General features: G+C 43.1%; 1 protein-coding gene across 1 annotated transcript in view; it reads right to left on the bottom strand.

Annotated features, from left to right (window-relative positions):
• Nucleotides 1-6,771: 6,771 nt before the first annotated feature.
• The window catches only part of LOC119443046 (26S proteasome non-ATPase regulatory subunit 1), a 64,042-nt gene continuing 55,804 nt past the window's right edge, over nucleotides 6,772-15,009 (bottom strand). Inside the window, exons 24-25 of the mRNA XM_037708179.2 lie at nucleotides 13,472-13,547; nucleotides 6,772-6,911 (exon numbers count right to left, since the gene is read on the bottom strand). Coding sequence (XP_037564107.1) covers nucleotides 6,829-6,911; nucleotides 13,472-13,547 — 159 coding nt within the window. The 3' untranslated portion in view covers nucleotides 6,772-6,828. The remainder of the gene's footprint in view (nucleotides 6,912-13,471; nucleotides 13,548-15,009) is intronic.

Below are 15,009 nucleotides of genomic sequence, written 5' to 3'. Positions count from 1 at the left end.
CAAACATAAAGCTGGTCCACTTGAACCACAAAGGTACAAGTAGTCGCCCAGTTGGTTTTGTGTGAATTTAAAGCTTCGGTCCTTCAACGTGGCAAGTAACCAGGTAATCTTTGACAAGCTTATTCCTGCATGACTACGCAACAGAAAATTGCTACAATGATGCACCTCTTATTTTGCTAAGCGCAGTCTCACTTAGTACATGCCACCAAATTTTAGTCCAGCATGTAGCACCAGATTTCAAAAGAATTGATCCTACCAAACTACAAAGATCTGTCACCTCGGGACTGGTGCTTCAACTGTGCTTTTATTTGTTAACTAAGTTGTTTCATGCAATTGCCCATCTGTGCAACTTCCAAATAAGACCAACTTGGCAGATCAAGTCCCATTAAAACCAGCTGGCATTCAGGGCCCCATTAAGACCAGTTGATAATTGTCCACTCCTACATGTGCCTATAATTGTGAATATGCAAAATTTAAAATAAAAATTTATTATTAATTGCTATCTGATTTGTATTCAATTGAAAATTAACATTCGATATTGTTGAATATTCGTTTCTGTTCGTATGTATAAGGGGTAACAATTCTGAAAAACTGAATAACCAATTGAGCAACATGACTCCTAAAATTTGTCTCAATGGGACATACAAATTGGACTAACTAAAAATGTCTATACCAATTGGCCACGCACGGCTAAACGGGCAAATTCAAAAGGTCAAATGCCATCTACTGACTTGCAACAAAGAGCTACATGCATGGCTGCTGCTTTCACACTTGTGCTATACGGTGTCCTCCCACTGCTGCTTGCTGCTATAAGCGAAGCAAGGAACCCTTGGATACAACCTAGGACTGTTTTTATCAGCAATGGGCACAACAAAGCAAGTGAATAAAATCAAATCTGAATGCTAGACAGTGGCTGATGTGGACAGCTGTTGCCACACAACAGTAGCACGGTCGCTGGATTTAAAAAAAAAAAAAAAAAGGTGCGACCTGCCGCGTGCATCGAAAATGGTGTCATCCGCTGTGGCGCCACCAGCCGGGGACTGTTGTCCAAGATGGGCATAGAAAATGCATCAGGCACGCGCTTGGAATGCCGTTGCATGTGGAAGTCGACGCGTCCCAACCCCATCAGCTAGCGCCGTTCGGCCCTGCCAAGCGATCGAGAATTCAACTACGGTTGAGATAATTCGCTTTCACTGCTGCCCACCTGATGCTACAGGCTGCATTTCTTTTTTTTTAATCCAGCGACCGTGACAGTAGAATTCAACTTGCATCTAATTTTCTTGTGTCCTTACTGAAGATTATTATACTACCCACCTTCCCAAAGATCCTTCTGCATTGTTTTTGACCATGTCAGCCTTGTTTAAACTAATGTTTAAGGGCAATGCTAGCTTCGGTACGAAATTTTTTTTTCAAAAATGTCTGTTTAGCCTACGCATACCTGCCAACCTGTGAACAAAAAAAAAAGGGGGGGGGGGGTAGCAGATATTTTTTTCTTAAAATTTTTTTAAGAGGGGCCAACTCCAATGCCACCTATTCAAATACATGTAAAATGCAGACATGCATTTCCAAGACAACCTCGGGACCGATTTCAATGAACTTTCTCGCAATTAAGAGAAAAAGTTCTAGCGACTGTAACAAGCAGAATGTTGATTTAAGCCCTGTAATTTTTTACAATTGCCAAAAATCGGTAAGGTAAAAAATGTACACACACACACGTGTGTGTGTGTGTGCATGCATGTGTGTGTAAGCACGAAGTTTAGAAATCTCTAACTCTGCACCAAAAACAGATATTGCAGTAACTGCATCCGTTAGAGCATTTGAAGTGGCCAAGTTTCATGTATCAAAGTATATCTTGCGTGAATTTGTTACACAATGTTAATGATGGTTTTGAAAAAGTTCTACACACAATATTGTGGTGTATTTAAGAGACGTGTATAACACATATATTTGTCCGCTTTAGATGCGCTATTAGGTGCACTTTACAGAATTGTGATTTAGTTTTTCATTACCAAGATACAGTTGTAAATTTGATAGTTTTGCTTGCTGAAATTTTGCAATTTTTATAAATATATTGCCACTCTAAATAAAAAATTTGCTTCCAACTGGGGCGTAAGACTTACCCGAGAGCGGATAAGAACCTTACCAAAAGCGAGGAAGTTATGTGGAGGAAACTGCAAACAGGGGTATTTCCGAACCCACAACTGTTGAGCAAATGGCATCTCTCGGTGTATCGTATCAATGAGTTTCCACTGTACACATATTTGACAGCACACTCTGACAGCTATGTCAACAGTGAGTGGGTAAAGTGATCGCACAATGTCTAGGTGAGTAAGAAAATGCTTGATGCAGAATGAATCCAGCAGGAACTACTGTATGTCAATGTCAGAAGAACCAATCTCAGTTTCACAGCTTAGCTTAAAAGCAGACCGAGTGGCAGTCACATGGTGTAGCAGCACTGTCAAATGCATGTGCTGGTATAGCCTACACAAGTACGGCAGGTGTGCTAAAAGCAAATCATCACTTCTTCACGTCTCCAGTGCTTCATTAGTACCAACCACTTCTCAATCCCTTCCGGTGCAGAATGAAGAGTCCAGAGAGGAAGTATCCCATAAAAAACATAATACAGCTTCATCATCATCATCAGCCTATACTATTTATGTCTACTGCAGGACGAAGGACGATCTCCAATTACTATCGTCTTGCACTAGCTGATTCCAACTTGCAACTGCAAATTTTGTAACTTCACCACCCCACCTAGTTTTCTGCAGTCTTTGACTGCGCTTCCCTTCTCTTGGTATCCATTCTGTAACTTTAATGGTCCACCAGTTATCCACACTACGCATTACATGGCCTGCCAAACTCCATTTTTTTCTCTTAATGTAAATTAGAATTGGAATACAGCTTAGACCACTTATAAACGTAGCCGTTTATAGTGCAGAACTGGTTGCAATGCGTCCTTTTCTGACAACCATTAACCGTCCCATAGAACTCCATGTATATGCATACCGTTTACAGTGCAGCCGCGCAAGACGAAATACTGGTTATAATGCAGCTTCCACGGAAATATCACCGGGCACGCTTCTCAACGAGGTGGGCCCGTCGATGGGAAATAAGAGCAATGAGGGCAATGCGGAGAAGGAGCATGAAACGCAGAGTCAACGAACAAACAAACTAAGAAAAAGAAAACATTGTCGGTTCTCCCACACCGTGAAGATGGTTAACCAGCGAAGCTGAAACGTGCAGCTGCGGTGTTTATCACTGGGTTAATCCCGAGGGTTCATTAAAGTATTTCTCAATTATTAGGCGACATACACGTTCGACTGCGACGGAGAGAACGTCGTCACTGACGCCCGCCATTGCCGCTGGCGATGCTTCGAAATTAAATTGCTGTAAAATTAAATCTGTCTATTACGTAAGACAATGAATGGCTCGTACCACCTTAAGCAATGGCTCATACCCCCGTAAACGCGGCCTGGCCTGCCCATTACGACAACAGAAGTGAAATTCTACGCTGGAATGATGAGCGGCAACGGTGCCAGCGACAAACGCAGGAGGAGTGGCACGAGCGTGTGCCAAGCACGAGCGCAAGCCGAGTGGGGCCAACGAGCTAGCTGCGGAAGACGACGACAAGGCTCGAGCCAATGCTGATGATGATAGTTTTCTGTACACAGGCGATTTCGCCTAGACATATAAAGCATCGAAAAAAAAAAAAAAAATGGCGGCAGTGCAACGCCGGCGAAGCCTTTTGCTCTGCTGCTAATCAGCAGTGCAATTTGCACTGAATGCGGCTTCAGTTTCTGTGCACCCGTCACGATGCGAGTCTTGAAGTGCAGATATCGTGCGTGTGACACTGTCAGTTTAAGCAATGTTCACAAATTTAGTTTGGAGCTATTAGGCTTTATATGCACTTGTGAGCTTCCCCCGTTCAAGTGGGCGCACATACAAACTTGGTAGGCATTCGTAGTAGTAGCCGCAGCTGATCGCTTAAGCAGCCAAACTCCATTTCATACACGTTGCTGTCAGTTCAGCCCGTGCGCATGATCGCATGCGTAGTCTCTATGTAATCGTTTATGGGTAGGAACATATCAAGGGCGAGCTTCCCGCGATGGCATGCCGCCCGGCACCCCTGCCGGCTAGGCCTAACCAGCGCGCCTCGTCGGCAACCAAAGTTGTGGTTTTGTGCCGAGTCAACCAAATGCGTTGCAATGGCTGTACGGCACAAGGAAAGCGGAGAAACCACCTTAATAACCACCGGGCAACACTTGAATGGTTGCAAGTTGGTCCACAATTGCCACGTTTTTGACACCGTGCGTACGCCGATCAGTCCGAGAAAATAGAAACTTTACACCTGAAATTTCGGTCGCTGTTGCTTTATTTTTTTTAATTAAAAAAAAAAATATTGTTGCCTTGTCTGCTTCATGAAAAGACCGCAGGTATTTGGACATCAACCTTTTAACGTTCGTAAATTTAAATGGATGCAGAACTCCCCATCGCACGCTTCGATTCTCGGATATGCGTAGCTGCTTCGTCCACGTTTTGCTTATATATACAGGTCTTGAACATCGTTGTTTTGGTTATAATGCTGTACCGCTTATAGTGTGGATATTCGCGACTCCGACGACTTAGGTTATAAGCGGTCTACACTGTAGACGTTTTCAAACAAAAAGCTAGCTTGCACTCAAATTTTGCACAGAAATGGCATATAGCAGCACATGTAGTTTAATACCATGGTCTGGTGTACTATTTATTGCCTGTCTCATCCGGATCCTGCTAATGTTTTTTATCATTGTCATCACCAGCCCATATATATGTTCACTGCTGGACGAAGGCCCCTCCCAGCAATCTCCAATTACCTCTGCCTTGAACTAGCCGATTCCAAATTGTGCCTGCAGATTTCCTACTTTCATCATACAATCTAATTCTCTGCTGTCCTCGACTGTGCTTCCCTTCCCTCGACACCCATTCTGTAACTCTAATAGACCACATCTGCCCTATGCATTACGTGGCCTGCCAAGCTCCATTTCTTCCTCATGTCAACTAGAATATCGGCTACCCGCCCATTAGCTCTCTAATCCAAACTACTCTCTTCCTTTCTTTTAAAGTTACAACTAACATTTTTTGTTCATCGCTCGTTGCATGGTCCTTAACTTCTTCTCAAGCTTCTTTCTTAACCTCCAAGCTTCTGTCCCATATGTCAGTACCAGTAGAATGCAATAATTGTAGACTTTCGAAGGATAGTGATAAGCTCCCGGTATAATGATTTGATAATGCCTATTGTATGCACCTAAACCCATTTTAATTCTTCTGTCAATTTCCTTCTCATGATCAGGGTCCCCTGTAAGTAATTGACCTAAGTGTATTCTTGCATAGATTCCAAGGGTTGACTTGCCGATTATGAATTCTTGTTCTCTTGCTAGGCTATTGAACATTTCCTTTCTCTTCTGAATTTAATCTTCAACCCTATAATCTTACTTTTTCAGCTAAGGTCCTCATCATTTAAGGACTCAGTACGACAATTCACTCAGTAAGTTCTTTAGTGAACCACAATAGCTGCAAATTAGTGGATCACAATAGCTGCATAATTCAGGGAAATGTAACATCCGATAACACTTGCCGCAGAACTACTGATGAGACAAAATTTTGAAGATCCCACGCACCGTGGGAGTCGATGTTATCTGACGCATTTTGAATGTAGCTGATTATCAACCATTGTTTTGGCTTCTGCAAAGCTTTACTAGACGAATGAACATGTTTGTTTAAAGTGAGCAATTGTGCATGTGACAGGAGCATGTGTGTGACGACAGTAGCAAGGCGACAATGGTAGTGACCATAGTACAAAGGTGATGTCATGATGACTGATTCGTTATACTTAGTTGGTTGGGATTAAGCTCTACCTCCATTCACCCAGCGATACGTCAGCCAAGTCCAGACAGAATGGAAAGGACCCCGTTCACATACTACAACACTAAAGATCACTCCCTCCACCACATGTGAAACTAACCCATATAGGAACTGCTACACGGCACATGCCTCCAAACTAACACGCTCCCCAGCTTCGTGTTCCGTCACATCTTCTATCCTACCCACTCTGATGCCCCTTGTGCGAAGGCCTCCCAAACCACATTCCACATGGGAATTTTCCAAACCACCTGCCCAATCTTCTGAACAAAAAATCGCACAAAAAGGTAAAAGATGCACAAAAAGAAAATCGATGGTGATAAGGCACAATGCTACCTAACGGGCATTATCACTACTATCCGCTACTTTCTTGCCCTGTTTGCACAGTTTGCCATGCTATTAAAAAGAATAACTAGCCCAATCTTGTACATTTGTACATTAATACCAGCTTTGTATTCCAAGTAGGAACAGACTAGTCCCAGCTTCAGAACATTTCTTTTTTACACTTATAACAAGCACATTTTTAGTACTACCATGTTAATGCAGCACTACTAAACCAATACTGAAATGGCTCAAGGAAGTAAAACCGATATCTGCAGTCAGCGTTTTTAGAGCTGTGGAGAGCCTAGCTCACTGGCAACTTAAATTTAATATGAGTTCAGTCCACTTTATTGCCAACACAGAGCAGTTAATGAAAGCGGGCAAATGTGAAACGTCACACACAGCTAATGTGAAGTCAAGAAAAGTAGTACAATTGTTAACCAGCGGTGGTCCGAAACAAGGGTGCACAATGGGGCTGCACCAGGGAAGCAAAGGCCCATCAGTAAGGGGTGTTGCTCACACATTGGAAATGCACTTCTGAGACACATGAGAAACTAGGTCCAAATTTGTATTCACACAGCAGCAATAAACCACGGATAAACGTAGCAATCAGTCATGGTCAAACGGGTACTCGAATGGTTCTGGAGCCTCAGGTTCGTCACCCTCGTCACTCTCTGCAGTGGGGCCTCCAGCTGGAAGAGGAAAAGTGCCAACATGAGGAGTCATAAATACTCAGGAGTAATAAATGAATTTTTCATCTTTGGCCTGTCTTGGCTAAAAGCCGTGGCAAGGCAATGCGACTTCTTTGCCAAAACCAAAACTGTCATTGGACATTTTTAAATTTATATTTGTTTGTTCTGAATACTGAAATTCTAACCAAAGCAAATGCCGAATAGAGTAACATTCACACATGCCTAGAATAAAACAAGTAACAAGGAAAGAACTGGGCTAAGTGAATCTGCTTTTTTCAGTTCTTTTCTTTTGTTTGTTGGAGAGAATAGCAAGAGCAACCACTAAATGGGGGAAAAAAAAAAAAAAAGCCCTTGTTCCATTCTTTTTATTTTTTTTTATTTTTGTGCTAGAAAATAATTTTCCACTAAGGCTATGCAACAACTAACCCAACTTTCTTACTTAGCGACACGAAACATGTGTACGGGGGTGTGGTACTCAAAACAAATACTGTTGAACCCACTTGTAGCAATATTCAAGTGCCAAGAAAATTCCATTGCTATAACTGAAAATTGTTATAACTGGATTGCACGACAAAAACAGAGGGGACAAACACCGAAACATTTTAATTAGACAGAAACAAGTACAGTCAAACCCACTTATAATATTAACGGTTTAACAATACTCCGATGTATCAATGAGCAGCTGGGTTAACTTATGTGTGTTCTATGGTAAAATAAACCGCTTACTATAATGTTCCGATCCCCAGCCTCGCGCACCTCTTTCCAGTCTACCTTCCACTCTTCGGACGTCGGCGCTGCCGGCGCAGTCGATTCTAGTATCGGAGGGGTGGAAGGGAGACGAGAGAGGTGTGCCGCTCTGCATAACACAGGCAGGTGCAGCGGCTCACATTTTCTTTTTTCTTTTGAAGAATTTTGCGGTGTTTTTTCTTTTGACACAAACACCCAGTGGCCAGATTTAATCTTTATAACTGATAACATGGCATGGGAACATTGTAGTAAGTTGTTTATTTTATCATAGAACACACAAAAATTCACAGTGCTGCGGCTGCTCATTGTTATATCCAATATATTGTTAACACCAGTATCATTATAAGTGAGCTCGAGTGTACTGTTATTAAGTGTGGTGAAGTACTACAAATGAGATGTGCATTTCATGTACTGAACATTCTTTATATGAGAAAGAAAGCATATAAAATTTATGCAACATGTCACAACTTGTCTTTCAGCATGTGCAAGAGCCATGCATGTACAGTAGCTGACTGATTATTTTCGGCTCATTCACTCATTCAAATCTGTAGGACGGTAGAGTGTAAGGGCAACCAAAAATTCGGATTATGTGCAATGATTTGTTGGATTTTTCACGCAAAATTTATGCACACCGTGTCGCAAATATTGCTGCTGTAAAAAGCAAAACTATTTAGAATAGCTGTCAGATGGGTGTGTTGGTAAACGTTTATGATGTAAAAAGTGCTCCAAGAACAGAGACTTATCAAGAACACAGGACAAAGCGCTACTAGCAGCTCAAAAAATATAATTTCGGAAAGGTGTTCTTATATACAGAATGAATGTACATCACCACGAAGCCACTATCGTATATTAATGATAAGGATGGCAGGCTCTTTTGGAACAGCCTGCCATAAGGCACTCGTGTTTGGTCTTGATATCACGCGTTGAATTTTAGTTTTCAACGATAGTGGCATCATGGTGACGTATATTCATTTTGTATACAAGAACACCTTTTCTAAATAACCTTTTTCGAGTTGCTAGTAGCGTTTTGTCCTGTGTTCAGTACTAGTGGACACAGGACACTGTTTTAGCAGTGCTTTTCCCATCATGGGCAAAACTATAGCTGCTTTTCTTAGATTCGTCGACTCTCCGAGAATCACCTGACCGTTAAGCATAGCAGGAAAGCAATTTTCATTGAATCAACACCACACAAAGTAACTCTCAATTGTGTGTCATACAAAAAATTTCAGCAATCTTATTTTATAGCAGCATTCGAGCTTCATAAGCCAGAATTTTAATACAGTGAGCGTTCTGGTTGTCACTGCATCACACTCTAGGGATATCAAGTAAGCTATAATGCACAAACACGCATTTGGATGGCAGAAGCAGTGGCAGATAAGAAATCAAAGGCCACAGAGAAAGGTCCAACAGACAAAGATTGCACATTTCAGAGCCACCTATAGTTTAAAAGAGGTTGTTTGGTTTCTGTTACCAAATAAAAGCATCCTTCCTGTGCCAAATAACATGTTAACACTCGGCAGTCATGTGTCGCGCAAAAAATATTGGCTCCTGTCAAGATGTTCGGAAGCATCAAACACGTTTGTGCACTACTTTTTCTTTTCGTGCATGTGTGTTTCTTGCAGCAACCTTGAGAAAAAAAACTTATTCCACTATTGATAATTGCACTCCACAGCTTTTGCATATGAGGACAGCACAGTTTAGTGGCATACAAACAGGCGCGGATCCAGGGGGGATGTCCGGATGTCCTGACCCCCCCCTCAGATTTCTGCATCGCCCCCTCGCTGACAAGGGGATGGCCCTGTCGCAAAAAAATATGGCCACCAGCATTTTTCAAAATTATTTTTCGCGAGTACCAGTGGTAACAGCCACGTAGAAGTAAAGCTAGCTCGCTCACAAGCTTAGTTGTATTCCGTAGGGGTGTGGTGTCGCGAGGTTGCCGTAGTTATTTTTTCTCATGCACACCTTGGACCTCCTGGCGCCGGCCGTGCCTTACTCGTACCGTCGGTGGCGTCGAATGAACGAGGGGACGTCCCTTTTGCCAAGCATGCCGATGTCTGCGCGAGCGCCTTCGCGCCTGATCAACTTAGTTCCCCCTCGGGGTGTCATCGGTTGCCTCATTGGCTGTCATCGGTTCCGCGACCAACCTGCTTAATGAAAGAGATCTCTCGCTGAAGTGTTCATATATAAACAATAACAACTAACAGCTAAACTAAGGACTACGCATAGGCGACTTTTTTTAACTGTAGCACCAATTGTGATCACAGTTACACGTTGACAATATCCAGTACGAGCACAGTACCGTTCGTATGCTACAAGTTTTTCATTGTAATTTCGCAGTTGTCGTACATTAAGCATAGGAGGCTCAAAGCCGCCGGATCCGTTTATCTGAGTGGCCGTGCTCGCGGAGCGGGGCGAAACCTCGAGCAGCGCCTGCGAAATGGGGGAGCGTGACGTCAGCGGCCAACGCCAGCGCGCGGGCATAGGATGGCGTCGCGTGATTAGAGAAACGGGAGCAGATGCGCGCCTTGTGTAAAAGGATGACGTCGCGTGGGAAACAAAACATGAAGACGCTGGCTCGCCCTCTCGGCTACTACACCACATCGTTCTTCTTGTAGGTGGCGTCGTGAGCCTTCATACGCGGTGATTCGCATATCGTAAACAACCAGCGTAGTGGTTGCCGCGTTGGAGCTCCAAAGCAAACGAAGGTGTCTCAGCCGAACACCAAGAATCTCCTTAAGGAAAACAAGGTGTCCCAACAGAACTCCGAAGATGGACCCGTGCTTACACGTTTATAACGAAACTGCGACAGATGATCCCAAATTTTATTTTAAGAAACAATACAGGCTAGATATACCGGGTGTTCAAAATTAAGCTTTATGGTTTTCTTAAAATGAGGCACTGGGAGGCACGTGAAAACCACCTGCGCAAATAAGTTATGTGGCCAGGGGGACACAAAGTGAGATGATAATTATCGCTAGTCAGCAGCCGAATTGACTAAAATTGAATAATTAACTTTTTATTGACTGCAGTAAGTGTGTATGTTTGTATTCAAAAGTTAGAGGCAGTCGTGTTTCTACACAGTTTCACTTCGAAGAATCCTTCTTTACTCGCGGACAACTTTCTGTGGCAATGAAGGGAAAGCTACGGAGGCAAAGCGCTCACAAGTGAGGGTGCTTCTGAAAAGAGTCCCGCGTTTTAATCCACGTTGGTTTATGTTGGCGAAGAGTAAACATAAACAGCTTATTAGCAACAGTTAAATAAGACAGAACACACCACTGAGTGTAAAAGTTTACTCATTTTGCGGCTGTTCCCTTCCGCGTCTGGGCAAACGCGAAATCGTCGCACGTGGAAGTTGCGTCGATTCAGCGTCTGTTCCGAGCAACCAAAAGCACTGTCAAACGCTGCCGGACTACTTGGCGCGGTAACACATGTGCAGCATCCACGTGCCCGTAGCTTGCCCTTCACTGCCACAGAAAGTTGTCCGCGAGTATAGCGTGTCTATGCTCCGAGATATCCAACTACAAATTGTAATTGTCGTTTGCATGATTACGCATGCAAGAGAGTGAGGATCGGCGCAAAGCTCCTCCCTGATGTGCCGCGGCTGTTGGGTACGGCGCTTAGTCTGACAACACGGCGGAGGCATTGGCAAGATAATAACTGTCCCCCTTCCCCTCACGGCTGGCGAAAAAAAAAATCGAAGAACCCGTAACCGCTGTCGTAACACGCGACCGCGCAGCCTGTAAAAATGGCGGCAGCTGCCATGCCGAGATAATGGCGCGCGCAGAGAAGCCGGAGGGCAGTGCGCGTGCGTAATGGTGACTAGACGACCGGGCATGGTCCTTGCTTGGGCTACGCAAATAAAGTGACTGCTGATTTCTAAGTATTGTAAGTTTTATTGAAATCAAAAGCAACAACGGTACCATCAACAGCAGAAACCTTTTTAGCTATGCTAACGAATATTTCATACTGCCGCTTTAAATTTGGTGTTGTCATGCACAAATTTCATGACAACAATTCACCCATCAAGATGTCAATGCCCTAAAAATGTTCAAAATGCCTCCCTTCCACAGCAATGCAAAGCATAAACCGCTCTCGCGTCAACTCGATAACTCTGCGCAGTACAATTGAAATTTGGAGTGGGATATCTCGGAGCACGAACACGGCTAGAATAATTCTCCCGACTGATGCTGTGTAGACACACGACTGCCTCTAAGTTTTCAATACAAACATAACCACTTACTGCAGTCGTCAAAAATTCTTGTTCAATTTTAGTTAATTGGGCTGCTCACAGCGATAATTATCTCACTTTGTGCCCCCCTGGCCACATAACTTATTTGCACAGGTGGTCTTCGCGTGCCTCCCAGTGCCTAATTTTAAGAAAAGCATCAAGCTTAGTTTTGAACACCCTGTATTATCAGGCACAGGCGCCAAGCGCATGGCTGTATTGGGTAATGTCATTTTCCTATAAGCTCGGAGAAACCGATACCTGGCTTCGCTATAGGGCTTCTTCATCTTTCTGGGGTTTTACGTGCCAAAACCAGTTCTGAATATGAGGCACGCCGTAATGGAAGGATCCGAATTAATTTTGACCACCTGGGGTTCTATAACGTGCCCTACAACGCAAGCACACGGGCGTTTTTGCATTTTGCCTCTATCGAAATGCGGCCGCCGCGGCCGCGATTCGATCCCACGATCTCGTGCTCAGCTGCGCAACGCCTGAGCTGACTGAGCCACCACGGCGGGCTACAGGTGTTGTTCTAGCCGTATGAAACGCGGGTTTATCGTGAGCAGAAACGGTGAATTTCGGTAAATGAGAAGCTACTATCATCATCATCATCATCATCACCGACAAAAGCTGACCCCCCCCTCAGAAAAAACCTGGATCCGCCCCTGCATACAAATGCTATTTGAACAAGCAGTAGCAAGGATTGCAATATTTTCTCTGCTTGTGCTTTATGGAAAGAGCTTGCACGCGTATGAGAGCATCAGGAATAAGAAAATTTTCTTGACACTACGTGTTTGTTCACATAAAATAAGAGCTTTCTGCACGGCATCCAAGACATTGAAGCAGTTCCTGACTGGAACCACCACAAAAAGGGCAAATGCTTGTGATATGGGGATTAGAGCTATCCTTACCTATTTTTGAACCAAACTTGATAAAAGTTGGCATGCTTGTTTAGTTTATTCTCTGATTCTAAAAATGGAGTTATTTTTTCTGCATGTTCATTATTTCATTACATAATTAAGAAAACAATGTCTTTTGTTCTTACTGCAATAGACAAATAACAGCCACACGAAAATATACAAATAACATATGGATCAATAGCAGAAAGCACAAGACTCACAACATAGGAAGCACTTTTATGATTGGGTCAATATTTCTTACTTTAGAGTACACTGAACTCTATTGTTTTGAACATTGCCATGCATTTGGTCACACAAAAGACCAATTTTAAAAACTTAAAATGCAAAAACTTGCGAAGTGCTTCCTATGTTGTGTGCTCCAAACATCTAGCTTCATGCTGCAAAAAGAATTATTATTCTATCTGTGATAGCTACTGATATATTACAGTAAATGTATTGCTGGGTGTGCAAAATTAGTATTTTGTGAAAAATGAAGAAAACAAACTAATCTCCAACACTATGGTTTTAAAACTAATATATTATGGTTTAAATATCGACACATGAGGTAAGAAACTTGGTAAATCAAGAGAATAATAGATGCAGAATCCAAAAATGCAATTTTACAAAGCTCGATTTTTTGTTAATTTTGTAGGCCTAAGGACCCATGTCCCCCCTTAAAGATGCCTTACCTGAGACAGGCTCCACCAATTCTTCCTCTTCACTTGACTTTGTGTCTGTCACCATGATAATGCCACCAATTGTGATCTGCAACGGAAACCAAAAACTTGTGAGGAAATCACAACTGCATAGTGCTTACCTACTAGAAGGCACTACCCACAAAATTGCACTTTCATTCCCAGTAGACAAATCTCGTTATACAACAAAAATGGTTACATTAAACTACTGGATATAACAAAATAATTGTAATTCTATTTGAAATTCCGACAAAAATCTAAGCATTTAAAATTGCATTGCAACAAAGCAAGAATTTTGTATAAAATTATAAATAAATGTAATGTAACCTTTTTAGTTTAGAAAGGTGGTTTACTGGCCATTCTGCACCAATTAGGACCACATATAGTAGTATGTGGCATTCCTAATTGGTTTAATATGTAAGTGGTTAAAACATTGTGTGAGCTGTAGGCCACCTGGCAACCCAAGAGCAGCCACAAAATAACCAACAGGCATATCTAATGCATTTTATGTTATATTTCTACATGGAGCACCTCATTGCGAAAATCAGGGCTGAAAGTAGATCAAAACTGACATTTTGGTAAGTCTGTAATGTTTCTAAAAAAAAATCAACCATGTAGTGTGTGGGAATCCTCGGTTCCCATGACCGCCGCACGCGCAGCGAACTTCGCGGCAGACGCATGCGCGCTAGGGAGAGTTGGGAGAAGGAAAACTTTCCTTCCGCGGGCGGTGCACGGGAATCACAAGCGCTAGCAGCGCCACTGGGTGGGTCACGTGAGATCCCGCTGACATCGCCCGAGTCTCTTGGGTCCCCAGCAAGCGGCGATGGCGGAAGTCTCCGCTGCCGCTCCCGTATTCCTGCACGTGGTTAGTCAACCGCGTTCTTGCCGCGGCAATCGCCGCGGCCGCCCGTATTCCCCAGTTGGTAAGTTAGAAGCCCTTCTTTACTTAGTGTATTATTCTCTTCATGGGAACCCTCAGCGATGTCAACTATAGCTAGCTGGCCTGCTCGAAGTGTCAGTTGCAGTCGTAATAAATGATTTCCGAGTGTACACGTGGTTGTTGTCTATTGTTTCCTCGAGCTTGCACCGGACTGCGGTTGATGCGCAGGCATGCGCCAACAGCGGGGCTCGGTGTGTCGAGGCAAGTCCCGACAAGTGAAGCATGGAAACTTTTATTTTAAAGTACACCTCTAAGACAGTCAATTAAAATTAAGTACAATGAATAAATCAATAGTCAATTTGCAAATAAAGGATAGTCAATTAGGCAAACTTTCATCCAAATTTGCAGCTCTTAAAGCACTTTTCCAATCTAAATTGCCAATAAACACCACTACATATTGAAGACAAACCTGTTCGTTTCAGCACATGAAGTTCTGCAGCATTACACACTAAAATACCTCTTTTATATTATTTTTCTCACAAACCATTTTCCATGTACTATCGTGAGCAATATGAAAGGGAACAGGCGAATGCGAAAACAGAGGGGAAAGGGGAGCGCTTTTCTGCTAACTGTTGGCACTCCCACCGCGTCT

This window comes from Dermacentor silvarum, chromosome 2 (genome assembly GCF_013339745.2).
Source record: "Dermacentor silvarum isolate Dsil-2018 chromosome 2, BIME_Dsil_1.4, whole genome shotgun sequence".
In the NCBI taxonomy this organism is placed as follows: Eukaryota; Metazoa; Arthropoda; class Arachnida; order Ixodida; family Ixodidae; genus Dermacentor; species Dermacentor silvarum.
The sequence above is the reverse complement of the archived record's forward strand: the minus strand, read 5'-3'. Positions and strand labels throughout refer to the sequence as shown.